Raw genomic sequence first — 22,095 nt, 5'->3', positions numbered from 1 at the left:
CTTCCCCGCGTTCCCCCGCACGGCAAACGGGCCGTGGTGCCCCCAGCCCAGCCGAGCAGGGCGGCCGCGCCGCCGCGGGGATACTGGGCAACCGCAGCGGCAGATTTTCAGAGAGAGGGAGGGAAAAAAACGCAACAAAAGCCCGTGTTACGCAAGGCGCGTTGCTAATGGGTGGCAGGCGGGGCGCCCGGTGAGGTAACGCGGCGCGGCCCCCGCCCCGGCCCCTCCGCGAGCGCTCCCCGCTCGGCAGCACAACGGGAGGATTGTTCGTCTCCCTCCTAAGGTGAAATGACTACATTCAGCTTTTTATTTTTATTTTTTTTTTTTCCCCTCCCGAAAGGAGGGCATGCAGAATTCACTCCTAAATGCAAGGCGACCTTAGGTACTAAGAAAAAAAACACACCCTGTATTTTTCCATAGGCGGCTTAGGGATCGTTCTGTATAAATCACAAACGTGCACGTACATAATTCCCACGTAGCCCTTTTGAAACCCCTTTTCTCCTTTCCTTTCTGCAAGGCAGGCAGGGCAGGCTCGCTGGCTTTCGKATTCTCAATACCTCCCCTCCGTCTAAAGATCTTTTTTCCTGCCTGTACTCAATTTCAAGAAACTTGATCTGCTCCCAAGGGTAACATTTTTTTAAGAGGATGGTCTCGGTTATATTTAGATGAGCTGCAGCAAAGGTTCAGGAATAAGAACCAACACAGTGAAAATGCTAGCCAGTTGGTAACTCAGAAAAAGAAGCTTATTTGAAGTAGCTGGATTTTTTTAAATTTTCCTTTCCGTAATTCACCTTTTCCTTTACAGAGAAAAACATCAAAGCACCGCCCGGCTTTATGCGAACAAAAGGTAAAGATGAGATGTTTCACCTGCCTCTGGAGCAGGATTTGCCGGTGCTTTCACAGCCGCTCAAGGGAGGCTTCMTACGCTGGGCATTTTTTTCCGCTCGCCCGGTTCCCTTTCCCATACAACTAGGAACACGCTCAGCATTAAGCTGGGGAACCTTTTGTCCTGTACAGAGAAATTAAAACTACGCRAGGGATCCCTAAGTGGCGTGTGCAGTGCAAAATGTACGTGGGATTATTCAAGCCTACCTCACAGTATTACAAAGCTGCTTATTTAACCTAATTCTTTGCTATTTTTTAACTCTTCCCCAGCACAGGGATCTCTCGGCTCCCTCAAAAACCCCAAATCCCATTTGAAGACAGTGATTCATCGCTTGCTGGCAGACAAACTGCACGGGAAAAAAAAAAAGAGATGAAGACAATGGTWGGGAAAGGTCTGCATTATGTAATGAAACTAAAATCATTATTTTCTACTTTCACTTCGGTTGTTTAAACACTAAAGAAATCCCCCATGAAATAAAATAAACGGGAAGATTTTACTCAACCTGCTTTTCTGCTGTCATTAAAATTCTCTTGGCAATATTTTCTTTCAGTTTATGTCAATATTAAGACACCTGAATAAGACAAACATGTAACTCCTTCCTTCTGCAGCTCATTTGTTGATCTAGGAAAGATKTAATCACAGATAAATCTAAAATGAATAAAAAACAATCACTATTTTTTCTATAAAAACCCTGCCCACTTGTGATTGTCATTTGAGCACAACAGCATGTCACCGTTTCCAAAACGGTCAATTTTAGACTTCAACATGTCCATTTTTTACCAGAGCTTTAATTCAGCACTACCAAATCCTCCTAGCTCCTGATGCAAAGAGTTAATTTGCATCTATGCTGAATTTGCTTTTATAATCCTATCAAAACCACTGTTTTCATTGCAAACTACAACTAATTAGCCAGCTAACTATTAAATCAGTATCCTCCCATCATGCTAGACCTCAGACAACTGAATAAGCACTCTTAAAAGAACGACAATCTCAGGCCCCTTGTCTGTAAATGTACTGACATGCACACACGCGTGGAGCCCACACTTTAACAAACACGCCGCCCAGAAAGCCCCTCTGCACCTAGGAAATGGGGTATTTTTGCCAGGGTTTTGGCCAAGAAGTCTAAATCCCATTTCAATGGGGTGCTCCAACACACGCCCAGCTTCTACAAGCAAAACATCCCCCTGTTCTGCATGATTCAACACTCTGCTGCAGCAAAGCTTTAAAAATAACCACCAACACATGGAGCACTAAGACGTGCGCAAAGCCGCTTGACGTGACAAAACCAAAAAAAACCAAAAGGCACAGAACCATTTTTTTTTATAGCTCCTTACAACACCTCTACAACCAGCCCAGAAAAGTGCATTTTCTACCAAAAAACAGGGATGGGGGGAGGGGGAAGGAGTTGTATGTTTTCAGTAGGTTGGGCAGGGCACAAACAAAATCTGTTTTCCTTCCTATGGGATTACATAGTTTCATGCAGAGTCCAGTTCTTCCATGACACAGTACAAAAAATATTCTTGCTAATATGCCATTTATGGTGCACAACCAAATGTAAGAACTGAAGCTTCTGGTAACAGTAAATGCAAATGCAATTTCTGTTTTGTTTTTTTYCCCCCCCCCTCCTTCAAGGAGGAACCCGCTGGCCTTGGTCTCCGTAATGAACCGGGAGCACCCCGCAAAATGTCACCGACAGCACTGAAAGGCCAACAGCAGGTCTCAAATCCGTGCGGGTCACTCCTGCTGCAGCATTTGGAAAAGTGCCTCCCGGGGATGGTTTTCGATGCATCTGACCCATGTGGACAACTCCCAAGAGGCCACAGAAAGGGAGCACCAGAAATAGCTCTCTGCACAGAACACTACACACCGGTCTAAGCAGTTCAGATTTCTAGAAAGGCCTACACCTACTTTCTTTTTTTTTTTCTTTTTTTTTTTCCTTAAGTGGTTCACATATCAAAAAAGATTTAAAGCTCTGCTTCACAGAATATGGTTTATGTTCACTGTGTTCTTTTTGGTCTTATCTTCTAAATTACTCTTTCGCAGTTCCCATTACAAATCCCCTATAAAGGCAACTGAATATACATTTAAAATGAAGCTTAGCTGAGATCAAGTGCGACAAACCACAAACCTTTATGAAATGAAGGCTTTGTTCATTTTCTCAAACAATCTGCCGAGCATCATTCCGCACATTATTGTCCAGAGGAAAGAAAAAAAAAATCATCTCCATTTAATGAAAGTCGTATCTAGCTTACACAGCTCTTTGAAAGCCACGACACAAAGAATAAAGCCAACGTTTTTCCTTTATCAACTTTCCRCTTGTTTCCCAGCACCTACAGAACGATGCCAAAAAGACAATTTCTCCCAAGCCGCCTCTCACCAGCAATACAGTTTCTGCAGCACAAAGTTGGGCGTTAGTTATTCCAGATAACCACCGTTCACAACAGGAAAAACAGATACAGAACTGGTAAATWATTCCCGAGATGACACAACCAGAATATATTACAGTCCAGGGCTGTGCAAACAAATTGCTACCTGGTCTGGGCACGTGCAAATTTCTCGCGCCAACCTCCGTGTTGCGGCTCAGCAGCAGCCAGCGGCTCCCACAGGGCCAGAGGGTGTCCGGGAGCTTTTGCTGCTGCCTCGTGACAACCTGTCCTCGAGCGTTCCCGCTCCTCTCCTTCCCGGGAGGAGAAATGAATCGGAAAACATGCAGGAACCAGCCACACACCCGCATTCCTCGACACGAGCTGCTGCTCAAGCAAAGCGAGAAACGTGCTTCACCTCTGACACCATCCAGAGACATGGCTACGAATGCGGCGCAGCCACTAACTTGCAGCTTTTGCTCTAAAATAAGGTTAAATAGATGCACAWCAAAGACCTAAATATAGTTTTCATTCACACATACACATGAAGCCTCCACTTTGTTCAGAACTTACTAAACAAGCAATTCTGAGTATTTCCATCACCAAATTCCAAGTGCGCAACAAAACAAACGAAAAAGTCCACTGCTATTTTGAAACACACTGAGGTCAGGCAAAATTTTGCTTTATAAGGTAAAGATATGGTTAAATATTTATTACTGGCTGAACCATTGCTTATAGACATGTAAAAACTCTTTTCTGACCCTTCAAAATGAAAGATATTATCCACTACATTCTATTACTYGCTCTATTGCATTTGAATTTATTGTATTAATAAGAAACAAAAATGTTTATTTCCCTACTGCTTCCAGAGTAGCATCTAATTTTCCATTACAAGATCTAGAAATTACAAGAAAATGAGATATTAAAAGCACAGCAAACATTGCTTATCTCCAGTTAAATCTTAAACTTCGTTCCAGCAGCATATTTAGTTCACAACCGTATTTCATCCCAGCTTGACATCCCCAGAATGATATTCTATCAATTGTACGAGTTTTCTAGGCTTCCTTCTATCTTTTTTTTTTTTTCCTCAATGAGTAGAGAAGCATCAGAGACATTTCCTTGGTTGAGGTTTTTAAAACCTTCAATGTAACCAGGGCATCTTACATTTCATTTTTTCTACCTTTCTTTGAGACCTCTGAAATCTTGGCAGTTTTACAAGCTCTGCCACGATTTAACTTTTAAAAAGTTAAATCTTCGGACAAAAGGTGGCTTAATTTCTTAAGGTCTCCCTGGAAGAGAGGACTTAGAAATAAACTAGCATTTAAAGCAGTCTGAGTCCTCTCAAACCCTCCAGAGGTGCCCTTCTTTTCATCAGCTCTCCAACCAAGAGAGGAACTGGATTTCTAAAACTGGGAGAAGAAAACAATCATTAAAAGAAGGAAGCGAATCCTTGCAAATTTCTTTACACATCTAGGGGAAAAAAAATCAGAAAAAAAAAAAAAAAAGAGAAGAAACTTATTTCCTGGCCTTGACCTCTGCACACTCCCCTCAATGCCAACCCAACGGGCCCCTGCAGTCCAAGATCCTCATTATTTTATGACGATAATTATTTTGATGAGACAGTTACCAGTGTCAAAGTCTCATTCAAAGCAGTAATCAAAATTTAGAGACTAGTTTGGGCTTTAAGAAAGAGCTGGTAGGAAAAGGAAATGTTTCCAACTCTCAAAACCTTTCTTGAGAACAGAGCTGTTCACCAAATAGAGCATAAAATATCCACGGGCACAATAACTCCTTGATTTCCACCCTTAGGGTATGTTTGCTGTTAAGAAACTAAATACCCGAGTGCTTTGACAAGAGTATTGGAACTGCTGAAGAAATGCACTGCCTGATGAGCTCTAGTAGCCTTTTTCCCCCGTAGGTAGCTTATAAATTAACACAAAAATCACAGAAATATTGCAGCTATTGCATAGCTAATACACGGACATGTCACTAGGAAACGTGCATTCACATTTTTACAAATCACCCTTCCAACTCTCTAATTTTTGCTGCAAGGAGGTAGGGGAAAAAAGAGGCGGGAGACAACATACCAGTCTCTTAAATGTTGTTGGTGGTACAGAATTAAGGGAAATTGGAGATTTAATAAAATACCAGGGGAAATGATGTCTAAGACACATACAACAAAAAACAGTCGGGCCTTTGGAATTTGCTTATGCCACAATCCGAGCAACTAAACTAACCCAAACTAACTAAACTAACCTAACTAAACTAACCTGCAGCCAAGCCTGAGGTTTGCAGGTGCCCATTTCTGCAGCGAGCAGCCCCGCAACGCCGCACGTGGCAGCCACCACGGCAAATAACGAGCAACGGCAACAACGTTCCCCTCGCATTTGCTCGGTGCCCAGCCTTGCTGTGCTCTGCCACGGCTGATTCCTACCTCAGCAGGTGACGCTTGGCCACCAAGAGGYGTCCTGAGCAGCAGGGCACCTCGTCGCGAGCGCAAGGGACCTACCTGTCGCTGCTGGTACTGCTGCTGCTGCTGATGGAGTCGCTGCTGGAGGATCTGCTCCTGGAGCCGCTGCCGCTCGGGGAGCGCGCGGGCCTCGCCGCCTGGCTGGCCAGCCGCTGGGGAGACTGCGTCCTCGACTGCGACGAGTGCGGCGACCGGCTCCTGCTGTGCTGGTAATTCCGCTCCGGCCTTCTGCCTCGTACCTCCCGTGTAATATCATCCCTGTAGATATCCCTGTGTACCACACTGGGCAATGTAAACTGCTCCCGGGCCCTAGGTTCGTAACGGGGGTCGTGAGCGTCAAAACGGTTCGGACTTCGACTCCGAGAAGTGTAATAGAGCCCATGCTGCAAAGTCCGCTCTCGAGGATCTCTATAGTAATCCTGCTCGTAATGCCGYGTCCGATCAAATCCTCCCGTCCCCCGTTCATGGTGTCCATAGGCACTATGTTCATAAGCACGCTCCCTGTTATCTGAAGCCCTGCATTTAGGAGGGGGGAAAAACATTTCATCAATCAGGAAGGGGCCAGCAGAACTAAAAGCAAATCATGCAGACATTCACTTCAGCGCAGAATTTAATTTTGCAACTGATTCTCTGCTAAAGAGCAATAACCTATCAAGCAAACACTGACAAACTTAAACATTATACCCGACTCCAAAGTTATATTCATATAAAATAAAAGCTGAGCAATCGKTTTTTTTAATCACATATTGGGGCTTTCATGACCAGCATCTCACAYGGGAAAATGTCTCACTTTCCAGGGCAGAATCCTAATTTAAGTTTGGGTGGTTTTTGTTTTGAATATTTTATCTTCTTTTATCTTAGGGAGACAGAAAAACCACCCCTATTTTTAAACAATGCAATTGCATTTTCTCCATTTTTGCTTTTTCATTTTTTTTTGCCCTCAAATTTGATAACCACCGCTGCACATCTTTGCATCTCTTATTGGTATCTTTAGGCAAAAACAGCATCACAAATTGGGCTGGAGTCATGAAAGCCTCAGTGCAAAGCATAACCCAGAGATAAATAAGCAGCTGCTTTCAAAAGGGGTAGGACTACCCACAGAGAAGCTCAGAAAAATGAGGGGAGGGTCCTGGTGCTGTTCTTTTTAGAATTTAAGTATTTTAGCCTCTTACAGATAATTTTGCTCCAATCAGGCTGCTACCCTCAATTCCTGGGAAAGCTGCATACCCAAAGGCACGTTTTGAGCACTAGGGTCAGTGTACTTAAATTGCAAGTATTTATAACTACCAAAAAGGGTGCAGCCCGCAAAAGACATTAAAATCCCTACACGAAGAATACAAATCAACTTCTCAGTGGATTTGTTGAGACTGTTACTGCAATTATATAATTTGCACCTCTTCTGTGCTTGTAAGCACCCTCATTTCAAGTTGCTGCGACCCATTTTGCTCGAGCATTTACATTTTGCATGTCAATTAAGGAAAGTTCTCTGCTCTGAGGATGTTAGTGTGATCTCTCAAATACATATACAGTAAAACTGACAGGGGAAGTTAAACAAATGGTACAAATAGTTTAGTAGCTTAAATTTAGACAAGTACCGGGATGCAGTGTCTAAATTACAGCTGCAAAATGGAATGTATGGATATTCTGCAGGCTTAAAAAGCAATACTTGCCAAATTCTAAATATGTCAGGGTGGCCAAAGTCAATTTAAAAATTAATTATCCCTCTTACGAAGGACGTTTCAACCTTTTCGTCATCGYTCTCTGATACTTCCTTCAGATTCAATTATTAGTCACTTCAGTCCCCTGAATGCTAATAACCTAATTCTACTCTRCAGTTCCTCCTCATCTCCTGCATTGCAAGTCTGTCTTCTATTTAAAATAGCCCAAGTATTTCAGATATCCTCTATAAACTGAAAATTGGACTTGAATCTTTTGCTTAATATCTCAAGCAGTTCCTTCAGTAACTTCTGCAGTGATTCACTACATCTGTAATACTCTAAACATAACCCTGTGTTATAATTATAGCTCCTTTTTCAGACATTATAAAGAGTTAACTCATGGCTTGCTTGCATTTTTCTTCCAAATTTTATATGTATATCTATATAAAAACAACCTAAGCAGTGCAACAGTGAATTCCAGTAACATATATCCCCATTTAAAAGCCATCGTTGCTCTTTCTTTTATTACTTTGCGTGCAACAATGGCATTTCTGAAGATGTTTGAGTGTCTAGCACAGAGCTCCCCCTCCCTTTTGAAGGGACAAGATGAACAATTTYGGCAATTATTGCATTTAGCATCCTATAAAGTGTTAATCAGTGAGAGTGGAGGTAAGAGACCAAACAGTATTTTCTAGAGGGTTACTGCTATAGCTGACATAACAAAGTCCTTATCCATAAAAAGGACACAGAAGACAGACAGAGGAGCTAGCAGAGCTGAAAATCTAATGGCTACAGTGCTTTTTTTTTTTTTTTTTTTTTTGTTTGATTTATCTATTAGTACTAAGTACTACTGGAGTTAGTGGAAAGAAAGGGTTTAACTTGGGTTAGGAGAGGGGCTAATATACACAGGGCAGGACATACCAACCTTTTCCAAGTGTGGAAACACGACCTATATTCCCAATTAAATCTAGGGAGAGAATTGTGAACATAACTTCCCCAATTTTGGCCCCTCTTACAGGGGTAATCCACCTTCTTAATGGGCAAGGGTGTCAAATGATATTTTAGATGAACCAACAAGAAAAAAAAAAATCTTAGTGGCAAGACAAAAAAAAAAAATTCCACTGGAAGCGAGCGGTCCCAGACTGAAAGCACAGATCTGAAACCCCCAGCCTTCTTTCTTGAGACAGTAGGCACTTAAATAGATCCATTACTTTAACTTCCAGCCCTATGTCTGAATCAAGCAGCTGGTAGAAGTTCACCCACGGCATGAGGGAATTCGTCACTGCCGGCCAGCAGGCATCCTCCTCTCTCCGCCTTTGTAACCATCCAGCCCAGTCATTTCTGATTGATGTATCCACAAAACTGATTATTAGCGCCACGTCCTTAAAACTAATGTACGGTTAATGCGGAGCAGCAAAGAGCTTTTTAAGAGGCTAGATAGTAATCCACTCCCCATGGCTACTGACGTCTTGACTGTACACCATCCAGTAAATTCAAGGCAGTAGTTCTCATCCCAGCATTAAAAAAAAACAAAACAAAACTATAATTTCCAAAATTTAGTAATGTCCATCATCTCTTTTTTGCCAATACCATCAGAAAGAATAATCCCAATCACTTGGAAATGATGTAGATCCAAAATGGAAACATCAAAAGCTGCCTTCGGTCTTCTCCATCCAAGCGTATTCCCATGGCTAAATGTTGTCTGTAGATCCAAAGGACCGCATCATTAAAGGCTACTAGAAATTTTAGGTGACAATCCAATTAATATATAAACTGCGTATAGCGAGAGCTGAGAACTAGGCATGAAGCTTTCACAGCATTTTAGGTTCTAGTATTCCACAGATACTCCATAGAGGACTTCAACACAGGTTGTAGCAATATAGCTCCATCTGGTAGTAGGGATACATCCGAATAAGGCCTTAATATTATCCAAGAAATGGAATCGTTACTTCTAGAAAAGAGTAACTCCAATATCGGTGCTGGCCAAGGAAATCTTCCATCTTAAAACCACCTCATTTCAAGTGTAGATATCCAACCAGCTGCAGAAAACATCCTCTATGGATCCACAAGGTACCAGCCACTGGGATAGAAATCACTTCCGTTTCCAACCCAAAATAGGAAACATAGATAATTCCCAAAATTTTAAATCCATCTGGGGGCCCTATATACGAGTTTGTGTTTCTCACCATATCAAATACCAAATACCTGCCTAGAGAAACCTTGGAACTTACCCATCGAGTCTCCGCTCATAACGTCCTTCCCGTGCATGAAGCGATGGCGGGGGGCCGTAAGTGGGCCCCCCGCCACCTCCTCTGAACCCAGAAACCTCTCTACTACGAGATGCTATGGAAACTGTATCATCCAAGCCCCGCGCGGCGCTGGGAATGGTTCCTGGCTCGTTATAATCCGTCCGTAGGTCTCTGTCGCCCATTTTGTTGACGGAGTTGTGTGCCTTCTGCGCGCTTTTGATGTCCACAAAATCCACAAACGCGGCCACGCCCCCTTCCGACCCCCGTTTGGGGAGGATTTTGACACTTTCGACACGTCCATATCTGGGGAAAAAAGGCAAAACAAAGCACATATATTAATGACAGGAGAAAAAGACCGCACTCTAATCTATCATTCAAATCATTCCTAAACGATAAGAAAACCTTTCTCAAAATCAAAACACAGCAGTTTGGGGGAGCTGCTTTCACAAAGAGCAAAAAGGCCATCTGCACTTGACAGAAATAGTTACAAAAATCCCCTCTTTTGGTTAGCCTACCATGAAATTGCTTTTATAATAACAGAGCAACAGCAGCTAAAGGAATAGAAAGGTATCTGCAACTAGGACAGCACCTCTAATTTTGAATCGAACAAGCAAGGCGTAATTAAAACAAAACCGTGTCACAACAAGTAAAAGTAAAGAGAAACTGAGAATTTGCTCAAGAAAAAAGGACCTTAACACAGCAATGCCACTACTCTGGTGTGTATCAAAGGTATCTGCCTGGAGAGGTACCTTGCACCAGAGGTCAATGTCCACCTGCCCATCCGGGATGAGCCGCGGGGAACGGGAATGTCGGGAATGGGGTTGATGCCGCCCTGCTTAATGTGTGTTATGGAGTTAAGTAGAGTCACTTATGGGTGAGTAAATGTCCCCACCAAAACAAAACCAAAACAAAACAAGGAACAACGAACTGAGCATGTTTACGCACAACAAAACACCCGCAAAGACGGGTACAAAAGGGCAGATAAAGTGATAGCAAAAAAGAGACAAAATGTCCAGTACCGACTCAGCAACCTTCTCAAACAGCCCTGACCCGGGACTGCACTGTAATCATTCCTGTCGCCCAGGAGGATTAGACTAATTATTTTGGAATCTACTGACAAACCAAAATGATACACAATTCGGAGGAGGAGAAAAAGAAAAAAAAATACCTATTTATCCACTTTTTAAAGACCTTCTACAAGTTATTTTCTGCCAATTCGCAAAGGCAGCACAAGGCTGAAACAAACTGAAGAGACCTCAAGTCCGAAACGCTTTTTTCAGCCATATAGACAAGAAAGCAGCTCACACACCTGCAAATCAGGCGGGCAAATTCTTTCAGAACCTGCACCGGACACTCTTTAATGCACGGGTTTTGATATGCTTTAAAACGTCACCGTTGTTATTGTATGAGTAATCCCTAAGTAGCGCGGGCAACGCTGCCTCCCCCATGCGGCCTTCTCCTCCCCATTGACCTACTGTACTTTATCCGAGCCAGCCTCGCTCCATATTCTGTTTTCCTCTAGTTTGTACTTCACGGAACGCAGCCCTGGGATCAAGCGCTTTAACTTCCACTGTGTTTTTAGGCCCGGTACCACAGGCAGGGAAGCRACGGGTCAGAGGGGCCTTCCTTTTTGCTGGCTCCTCTCCGGCAACTGCCCTAAGGCTCTGCAGAAGGTGCAGAGCTGCCCCACGGCCGTTCCCACCCGCTGTCCTGCCAGCGCTTTGATCTCCTCGCTGGGACACCCGGACACGCACGCATGCTTCGACGGGAGGGCAGGATCAGAGCACATCAGGCTCACGGGCTCTCCGAGCACCAAAGCCACCYGACGCGGAGGCCGCGGCCGCAGCTCGAGTCCCGCACGGCGGGCGGCAGCTCGCGGCCATCCCGAGGCACCTTCCGCTTTCCTATGGGTGGAACAAAGAGGCCCCTCTAAAACACAGGAGATTGCAGGTCGTGTTTGCTGCCAACAGAAAACACTGCTACACACCGAATCCTCTGCTGCTTCAACTACTGACTTTTCAAAGCTTTAYAGCAAAATTATCTGATGCAAACTGACTTGTGCTGAAAGCAAAAGAACAAACCTTTCCCGAATTGCCAGGAGACTAAGACATACAGTAGAAAACGGTAATTTTCCATCTGTTTTTTTTTTTTTTTCCCCTGCTCAGGAGTGGATGTGGGAGGCTACACACTCCCATATTCTACCGCAGTCCTAAATCACCCAGATGCGTGTTTCAATCTGCCCGCTGTGCAGATATTTAAGTGTCTGCCGCCCCGTGCCCTCCGTGAGCCCCAGCGATTATCTGTGACAATCGTCTTTGCTGGAAGGAGGAGAAGAAAGGCAACACGGAGCGAGGGGAAGGAAAGAAAAAAAAAGAGAAACGGAGAAGGAGAGAGCCGCAAGTGTCCAAGGGCGGCTGCCGAGGAGGGAAGGGCAGCGTTTCCCAGGCCCCTATGTGCTCTGTTCCCACCTCCTGTAGCCCCTCAACGTGCAGATTGATCTACCCAGTGCTGCTGCCCGGCCCCCCGAGCTGCTCTCGTGTTGGCAGGCGCTGGCAGAGGATGGCTCGGTACCGCTGGGCACCGTTCGGCACCGTTCCGGACCCGCTCCGGCACCGCGCTGCCCAGCCCTGGTGTCCCTGCAGCACTGCAGCACGAGCCACGCTACTGCAGCAGATTTATACRTTACATGAGGGAGAAAGAAGCAATAATGGAGAGCCTTTCCGCAGGGCACGGAGCCGCGATGCGCCGGCTCCGTACGCAGGGCGCCGCTCCAAGCGAGAGCGGCGGGAGCAGGGGAGGCCCCTGCGCAAAGGCGGCTCTGTGCAGAGCCACGGGGCTGGCAAGGGGCATCGCCGCGCGCAGCGGCTCCTCCAACCCGCGGCCCTGTCTTTGCTCCCACAGCACGGCGGTTTCCAGGAGGCTGCACTCGCCATCCCGGGCGGACGGAGCGGCAAGCACAGGGCCGCGTGCGCCGCGCTCCAAACGCACAGGCGCCAGCGTCAACTCACGCCGCTTCATCGTTAGCTCCGAGCCGTTTGTATCGTGAGGGCCGGGGCTGAGGCCGTATTTCAGAGTGTGCAGAGAGCACATGAACGCAATTTTAAGGCCGGGCCACAAGCAGCAACGCAGTGGCCCGTTCCAAAGGGTCACTGGTACGTGCTGCTCTGCTGAGGTGGTCTCCAGCGCCAGGGAAGGAATGCACCGTGCGGGCCCACCGAGGAGCAACTCGTTACTTTGGAAACTGATTCGGATCTTTATTACCTTGTACATGTAAAATAGGGAAACACTGCTTAAAAAAATCGAGAAGCACAGGCTTTCTTTTACCTTAAACTCTCCATTTTCCTTGAAYTACGCTTTATATCAGCTCCTTATTTTGCAGGCTGTGCCCTTGCCACTCTTGGGGCAACCCTTCATAGCCGTTCCCGAGTTTTACAGGGTGCTTACATCCCGCTCTGCAAACAGCCTCTCACAAGTTCACGACCGTCAGCCAACGCTCCCGCGCCAACTCCATTAACGCAAGATGCAAGAAGCCATTCCCGGGGGTCGTGTTTGCCTCGGCRCCGCTCACTGAGCGTGCGATCCAACAGGACACCAAGCATTCTGGATTCCCTGGAGTTCCCCCGGCTGGAAGCCGCTATCCGCAGCCCTTTGGTGCGCAYGGCTGCTCCAACTCCTTCCTCCCCGCTCCCCGCGCCAGGCCTGCGTGGTTCAGCAGAGCGCGTGCACGCTCTGAAGCCTCGCGCCACCCATCACATTCCTCTTATTTTGCTGCTGCCTCCTGACAAAATAATGGGAGCTGGAATAATACTCATCCAGATGCCTGCGTCTCTTCTCCGTATTTATAACTACCAATCAGCCCAAATCTTCCACACTGGGGGCTATTCTAGTCCTGTACTTCCCCCCCACACAAATCGGCTCTCCAGTTACAGGGTAACGCAAGATGTACAAATACTAGAGCTACTCTACAAGCTTCTTTTAAAATTCCACATTTTTTTTACATAGGCATTTGCTAATCTCAAGAAAATATAAAACGACACAATATAAATCAACTCTCACATTGCCTGAGAGAAGATACCGCACGCTGCCCCGTTTCACGCCCCATTTGCACTCTAGCTGCTTCACTGCTTTGCCCAGGAAAAATCCTTAGGTAGTGTGGGATCTTTCTAGCTCTTAAAGGGAACAAGGATGGGAGGAAAACAACACAAGCTAATTGGAACATTACCTCCACAGAGATAAAAAACTGTTCCCTGAATTCCACAGCCCTGGAAAAGGGCATTTTAACGAGGGTCTGAGCAGCTGTCTCATGACCTGCTCTAGTTGCTCGTCCTCCTCAGGCTGCCACTCCAAGCAAATCTGGAGGAGATTTCCCCTTGGTAAATGACCCCTTCGTGGCTTATGGGCAAAGCCAGGGGCCAAGAGCCCCAGGTTAGCTCCAGGGAGAGCCGGGGCTCCCTGGCCAGTCCGTGGGAGCTCCGGTCACGGCGGAGCCGGCGTCTTTGCGCTCATTCCCGAGGGCAGCAGCTCACGGCCTGCGGTACCAGGACAGAGGCCGCCGGCGACACACGGGTTGCCAGCAGCCTCCAGGGAAAATTCAGTGTAGGCCATCGGCTCTCCTTATCTCCAGCTGCTACATCGCTTTGAAGACAGCTAAAAATAAAGCAAATTAAATGTCTCTCTGGTCCTACCTTTCTCCGCGTAAAATTGCTGTTTCCACCGCAATGAGCTGCCACGAGCAGAGCGGATGGTTTTCGGAATGCTATGGAAACCTCTCCCTTCACAACATTAAACTGCGCCAAATCAAGATCTCTCCAGGTCACATGGAGCCCTGGTTTCGGACTCGCACTGAGGACAGACCTTGTGACAGCAGTGATTCACACACACGCCCTGACTACCCGGCTCCCCYGCTCTTCCAGATTGCCATCTCGGACACTTGGCCACGTGTTCGGAGCGATCCTCACCASCCCTTCAGCCTCTCAAGGAAAAGCTCTTTGGGGCATTTCCCCTGCTGCTCCCCCAAGCCATAAAGCCCTGCGGGGAACGCTGAACATTCAGGAACAAGAACCGTTGTTGGGGCTGCAAAGCACAGCAAGACCCTCACGTGCCTGTGCTCAATGTTCATCACAGCTTTCCTATGGCTTTTGGAATTCTCCCCGGCCCCCACGGGCCCAGTTATCCATGGAGCCCAACCCACTCCGGGTTTCCCCGCTCGCTTTGTGGGAAAGCAGCCGGCTCCCGCGGCAAGCAGGGGCTTTGCTAATGAGATACGGGGCACGTGTTTGTGTCGTACGCSGCGAACAGCCCGGGCTTTGTCTGCRCTCGTAATCCCTGTGCGAGGGATGACGGAGTGGGGAATTAAAAAGCCAGCACGGGCACGTTTGCTGATACGGCTGATGCCTCTGTTACTGAGGAGCAGGGCGCTCGACGCACCAGATAGTCTCGGTAGATAACTCTGTGCCCAAATAAACATTCGCCTCTTGCTCTGCAGCTCAGCGCTCCGCGTTAGGATGTGAAAAACAAGCTATTCCCAATTAAGACAACCGATCTGCAAGATCAGTGCCAAAGTCACCATTTTGCTATGGTAGAGACATCAAGAAACAAATTAAATCACGTTCCCTGCAGAAGGGACGTGGGAGGGAGAGCAGGCAGGCAAGTGAGAACTTCTTCCCACCTGGAAAACGAGGGAACGCTCCGGGAATGCCTTAACACAGACCAAAGGAGGTAGAGGGGAAGCTGAACCCAGGTTCTGCTACCCACATAAAACTTCCGCTCGCCCTCAGCGCTTTGTGCACCATCTAATATCGCCTCGACGTCGGCCAGTCCCTCGCGTGCAAGGTCAGTTAAATTCACGATTGCATCAGGACACTGTGACACCGCACAGTCGGAAGGCAAATTCATCCTGCATTGTAAGGGCTTACTGCAGAACTACAGGGGCAAATACTATGCAAGGACAGTTGAACCACCCCAGTTTCTCGCTCATACAGCTGCTCCGGCCACCCAGTGAAGAGACTGAAGCTCTATTAGGAAGGCACGTTGACTTGCAGTCGTCTCTGCACAATTAAGAAGCCGTATATAAGCAGCCATCCCTCGGTTTATTGGTACACACATTAAAAAAAAAAATCAAAGCTGCTTTGTGAGCAGAAATAATGAACACTCATTTCTTAGGGAGGCACGTCTTGAGGTCGAATTCTCCAGCGTCCAATAAATGCCAGTTCCCACTGAAGCTTTTCCCACGGTCAGGAACAYTTCTCTCCCATGTGGATTCTTTAATGTCTAATAAGGGCTGCCCTCCCGCTGCCRCTTTTCCCTCCGTGGGGCCGCTAATCAGGTTCCTCTCCCCTATTAGGTTGCCTGAGCTCGAGAGGCGCAGGAGCGGCAGCCTTGGGAGYGCGGGCCCCGGGAACGGCTCCAGACACGTGGGAACAAAAGTCACTTCTGCTCCTCCGTGGTGGTGCAGCTGGTCACAGAAAAAGCCCCGGTGCTGATGGGCCATACTAAGTACCTTCTAAACAGGAAGAGTCAACTGGGTGACTCACTGTAGGATCTGTTCAGATTCAACGTTAAGAGCACACTACATCACAACTGCAGCGGAGTCTCTTATTATTCAAGTTTTTCATTCTTACATGAAAGGGTAATTCCCCATCTCAGCTTTGCCTCTCCAAGCTCTGTTTTTTCATGCATTCGGCAGCAGATGGAASAAAATGCAGAGTCATAACATCATAGTCTCCCTGCCATGCTGTAAAGTACTTTAAATATGTATCATCTTAGGGCTTTATGAGGCTTGGTGCTCACTGGTTCGTACTTCTCTAGTGAAGYACAAACTTTATATTCTGTTTTCCTGCATTTTCAGGAAGAGGGAATTTCAGAAGCTAAAAGGCTACCCTCCATTCGAGCATCCAAGAGCCTGTGTCTTTTCCCCCTTGAGAAACTCGCTCTGACTGCAAGGCCAAGGCCGCTGCTCGCAGCAGCCCAAGGTCATCACAGCACAAAATCTCAGCCCTGTCACGCCAGGAGTCCAGCAGCTCTTCCCGTTGCCACTTCCTGGCTCAGCTACGAGACTGCAAACTGGCCCTAACGTTTATGGCATCTCCAAACTGTCTGTCACAGGGAGAGAGAGCAAACGATTGGCTGGAATCTCTGCTGGAACTGGAACTCAGAGCCACGCTCAAGGCACCRACTCTCTGCTACTAAAAACGCAGCTGTCCTAACAGAGAGGGGAAAAAAAAAACCCCACACCCTGAGAAACAAAGCCATGTGTTCCCAGCCAATTCAGGCTCCTGCACGAAGGATGATATCAAAGCTAAATCCACTGGCCAACTCCTCCGATATGGCCATGCCAGTCCTCACCCAAATACAGACATACCAATATGTTTTCTCCTTGGATCATGACTCAACGCTACCCTCCCCTTGGAGAAAGTGTTGTTTGCTGTGACTAAACCAACCGGCAGCACGATGCTCCACGGAGGCCAGGTGGGGGTTCAAGGAAACCAACATCCCGTTGCTGACAACCGCCCAACAAGAGAGGCACCTACTCAAGGACTCTGTTGATGGCAACTCACTGCTCTGGGCAGTTTCTCCACAACCCGAGACACTGGAAGTTTCCACAGCTGTTTGGACTACGATGGCTCTTGCTCTGCTGCAATGTCAAGATGAGGTTTTGCACAGCCGAGCTAACACAGATGAGCTTGAAAACCAGCACTGGAAAGGGGCATTAATGAGGCCAGAAGACGGTTTCCTCCAAAGACGCCTACTCTAAATGCACAACTTGGTGATTTATTTTTGGTATTAACTATGACAGGACTCCCGCAGCTGCCACAGTTTAGTGTGAAGAGGACACACCGATCAGCCTCCACGCACCCTGGCTGCCGTCACTGTTCCTRAGGAGCGGAGGTGTCCACACGGGCAGCAACACCATGGGCAAGACGCAGTGCGGTGCTCTGGGTTTGCCATTATATTCTGGGGTTTGCTATTATGTTTGAATTAGAAGACACTCGAAAGGACCACACAAACGAGGCAGATCTCTCCATGTGCAGAGTGAGCCATTCCAGCCACGCAGGCAGTGGTGCAGATCACCTAGTCACGCTTCTTCTCCAGGTGTTTGGGATGGCCCTGGCTTTTCCACATTATTAATCAGAGTCCAGTCAGGGCATTTTCATCAGATTTGGAAATTTCACATCTAAGTGTGCCAAAACCTGCTTTAAATTTCAAACTGTCAAGTTTAATACAAAGGAGAAGAGAAAGGAAGCTTATTCTTTTAAAAAGGGTGGTTGTCTTCGCACCATTAGATTGCCTGAGAGGAGTACTCAGTGCAGTAGGCTAAACAGTAACCACCAAAACACAGAAGCCCAAGGAGGCACCGTGCTTAATTTCTTCATTGCATGGAGTTCCTCATCACATCTGGAAGCGCTGCTGCAGCCCACATTCACACGCGCTCCTCCTCGGGAGCCTCGGGGAGGCCRGAGCGGCCGCCGCTCACCCACTCTCTCCAGGAGGAGAAAACTCCCTGCTAAATACTTCCCGTGCTGCCTCTAGCACTCGGCTTCGCCCCGCTCTTCATTAACTACCCCGGCAGTCCTCGGAACACCACAAGGGCTCGGCCGAGCGCACTGTTTAAATTCCCAYCTTCAGGCTCATGTCCTTCCCAGGAGATTTTTCCCAGGCGTGCCAAAGAAGCTACTCGACTCTGGATCTTTGCGTGGAGAGTGATGGTAGTTTTGAGGTTATTCTTTAGCTAGGTCATGAAAACAAAACGAGGCGGCCCAGGATTACCCTGACTCACGGACTCGGCTGCAGCCTAAACCTGCCCTCCATTCATTTGGATATTCAACTTCCTTTAGGGCCACAGCTTCTCCTCAGACTGGCTAACGCCCTCAGCAAAGGACCTAATTTTGGACACGCCTTAAGATGGCAACAAGGGCAAGTGCCAGGGAACTTGGCGGGCCTTCCAGACCCAAAATAGAACAGTCAACACGACCACCGCAAAACAACTTGAAAACTTTAACCCTGTTTTAATGTGACGAACGGATTAAATATTGCTGGTAAGTCTTGCAATGACTGGTTAAGCTCTTGACCCCCACAGCTGGTTTTATCCTTTAAAAGGATGGATTCCGCACGGAATCATGCGCTTCCCCTTGGTCCAGATTCTGCAACTATTCAACCCCAACAAACACCTGCCTGACGAACACCTCGAGAAGGCCTGTGTTTAGTCAGCTTCTTTGAAATGATTACATTGCCATTTCCCCGGGCAGCTTGGCGTGGACAAGCCACAAACTCGAGTCCACGCAAGGAACAACATCTGCAGCAGCCCAAGGATTTGTGAATCTTGAAAMTGCTTAAGAGCCTTCCTCAAAATGACTCAGTCCCGGAGGGAAAGGAGGAGGGAGCTGCAGACAAAACTGCTCCGTAGCATCCACATGAAACCAAAGGGGAGGATGCGGTGCCACACAGCTCATGGGAATCAACACCACAACCAGGTTCGTTAAAGGAGAGTCGGTGGGGAACAGAGCTGGGAGCCCCCCCGGACACAGCGCGGCCGCCTGATCCAAGGGCCGCTCCGTTGCAACACCCGCTGCTACCAACACAGCCCTACAAGCAATAAAAGGCCCAGTACATACTGGAGAAGTGCACCAGAAAAACCTAGGCACTATTTACTAGCTCTGTGCAAAGGCACAGAAAGAAACACTTGGGTGCTTGCTGGGGAAAGACAGGTTAGAAAACGAGTCTCGACGCCCATGCTCCTAAACGCACGCAAAGACCATCTTCATTCTCCTTGGGTCTTATAGACAGCTGCCCACGGCATCGCCCCGTCTCACGTGGTCTCCAGGACTGAACACCCCATCTTTGCCCCCAGCGCTRACACATGGGGCAGAGCGCGCAGCGATTTTACCTCCCCAGGCTGAATTTAAGACAGACGAAACATTTTGTTGTGAACGGCGCAAACGCTATTTAAAAGCTCCTAAAAACAAACGCRGACTCTCCATTACAACGTTTTTCTGCAGGTCCTCCAGCGCAGCCGTATTTAAAACATATTTCCTCTATGGAAGGTATTGTCCACATCTCCTTAGACCAAGGATCAGGAGCCACTGCAGTGAGAAGCACAACAGGATTTTTTCGCGAGTCCTGAAGCAGCATTAGGAGCTGGTTATCTTCTTCGGGACTGCTCCGATCCACGATTCATTTATATTTCAAAGGAACGCGTTCGCTCACTGAAGGCTCTTTTCCCTGCGCTTGGCTGCTGCTCTAAACGTCTTAATGCTCCCACAACATACGAGATGGCAAAGTCACGTGGCTCTTTTAATTAAGAAGCTTTTACTCCTCCTGCCCTTTACAACACCCATCAAGGGGTGAAGTCGAGTTCCTTCAGACAACTAGAAGAAAACACATGGAAGGAGAAAATAAAAACCACAGAAGGGCAGCACTTGTGCTGGGGACAACAATTACTCCATGGAGGTGGCTTCTCCATCGGCTTCGGGAACAGAGAACGACTCCTCCTTCCTCCCAGCCGGGACAGCCTAACTGGGGAGACCCAAATTATTGATGCCACCCTTTCACTCAGGACACCCCCAGAAACACCTTAAAAAGAAACCAGCAAAACACGGCCAAGTTTGAGTGTCTTTTTTTTTCTCTGAAGTGAAATTTATCTTCTGCAACTTCACAAGGCGCACGAAAACAAAACAGAAAGTCCACGACAGCTTCTATATTTAAACAGGCACGTGAACCCAGCCTCTTGCAACCTGTTTTAGCACCAAGGGAACGCACGGAAAAAAAAAGGGGATTTTCAGGGGAAAAAAATAAAACCTCAAATGCTGCTCACGTAAGCCGGGGTATTTTTAAAGACTAACCTTAAGATCCTCCTCTCAAATGAGAGGGAAATATCAACCAGAGAAGCCACTCCAGTTTCTACCAAACCGAAACAAGACAGATATATTTTGCCAAAAAAAAGAGCACGTTTCTGCAAAACCCTTTTCCACTTTAATTCTTTCCCTAAAGAGAGACGAATGGACAGACGGCAAAACAGAGCGAGGCTCCCGCGGCAAGCGGCCGCTTCGGGGTGACGCGGTTTCGGGAGGCCCCTCGATGGTGACGCCGGGACCGGCTATGCCGCTCGCAGCTGGGGGATGGGTGGGAACGCCGCTTCACCACCACCAGCCAATTCTGGAAAGAAGCACAGGACTTTCACCGGGAGCGGGCACGCGGGGTGCRCGCGGGCGGCCGCCGCTCCGCTCCGCCGCGCGCTCCCATCCCGCCGGCCGCGCATTTATTGTGCAACTCGTCCCTTCCCCCTCGCCGGGGCCGCGTACAAAGAGGCGCTCGCGCTATTGTCCACGTACAGTAGCGCGCGGGGCCCTGCGCGGAGGGCGGCTGGAGCGGCGCGTTGGGCACGCGCCTTCACTCCGCGTTTATCCCTGCGTCCACGGGGACACGCTTGCGCCGTGGAGGGAACAGAGAGGCCAAGGCGCATTTTGGCGGTGTTTACTCACGCTAAATCACGTGCTGCCAATGCGCCGGCTCCAACAGTTTGTTTTGTTTTGTTTTTTGGGGGGGGTGAAATTACACAATAAACGGGTGTGTGGCAGGGGTGTTTTCGCCCACGGGGGCCGGGCGGCGGGTCAGGGCAGGGCCGTGTCCCCCTTCCCTGCCCAGGCAGCCCGGCCGCAACTTTCCCCGCGCCGCCCAACGCCTGCGCGGCGGCGGCCGGCTCCTCGCCGCGCCGTTTTGGGCGCATTTGAGCCTTTGTTTGTTTGTTTGTTTGACTTTTTTCCTCCTTGAAAGCCGCCCCCCCCCCGCTGCCCCCGCATCCAGCGGGGCCCCGCCGCCATTTTGGAGCCATTCACGGCCGCCGCCGGGCAGAACCGCCTCTCCGCGCCCGCCTCACGTAGCCAACACACGCCAATACATATAGAGACGCACGTATATRTATATATAGGGGCCAGCGCGGCCCGGCAGCAGCGAGCCAAGCCCGCGGCTCCCCCCGGCTGCTTTTCCCATGGTGACTCATGCGCTAAGGACGCCCCATCATGTGGCAGGTTCAAGGCAGCTCCTCGAAGGCAGCCCTTCGGGGCCGCGCGAACTCGCCGGGGTTTGTCCATTTGTTGGTGCTGTCTGCGGCGCCGTCACCCACGCGGGACGGGGCCCCTCTCCCGCGGGCGGCTCCGCGCTCGCCCTTCCCGGCGCCCCGGCTCCCTCCGCGGCGGCGGCTCCGGGGGGCCCCGCGCGCGGCACCGGCGGCTCCGCCGTTCGGCGCCGCAGCGAGGAAACCACACGGAGCGGCGAGGGAAGAGAAGAGAGACGAGCAGCGAAACGGGAGGAAAGGCTCCATGCGGCCAGGAGCGATAAAAAGCAGAACGGAGGAGCAAAATGTCCAGCGAGGCGCCCAGGCTGCAGCCCGCTCCGGGGCACGGCGCGAGCCCCGCGCACACGCGGCCAGCCCGGCTCCCTCCCCGCCGCCTGCTCCACCATTTCTTGTTTTTTT

The 22,095-nt window shown here is 48.6% G+C and overlaps 1 protein-coding gene across 1 annotated transcript in view; it reads right to left on the bottom strand.

The window, feature by feature from the left end:
- The window catches only part of SPEN (spen family transcriptional repressor), a 46,121-nt gene extending 33,405 nt beyond the window's left edge, over positions 1-12,716 (bottom strand). Inside the window, exons 1-4 of the mRNA XM_026053558.1 lie at positions 12,615-12,716; positions 11,425-11,555; positions 9,609-9,929; positions 5,759-6,235 (exon numbers count right to left, since the gene is read on the bottom strand). Coding sequence (XP_025909343.1) covers positions 5,759-6,235; positions 9,609-9,929; positions 11,425-11,555; positions 12,615-12,716 — 1,031 coding nt within the window. The remainder of the gene's footprint in view (positions 1-5,758; positions 6,236-9,608; positions 9,930-11,424; positions 11,556-12,614) is intronic.
- Between the last annotated feature and the right edge of the window lie 9,379 nt (positions 12,717-22,095).

This window comes from Nothoprocta perdicaria, unplaced genomic scaffold (assembly GCF_003342845.1).
Source record: "Nothoprocta perdicaria isolate Ctin4 unplaced genomic scaffold, notPer1 scaffold_117, whole genome shotgun sequence".
Taxonomy (NCBI): Eukaryota; Metazoa; Chordata; class Aves; order Tinamiformes; family Tinamidae; genus Nothoprocta; species Nothoprocta perdicaria.
The sequence above is the reverse complement of the archived record's forward strand: the minus strand, read 5'-3'. Positions and strand labels throughout refer to the sequence as shown.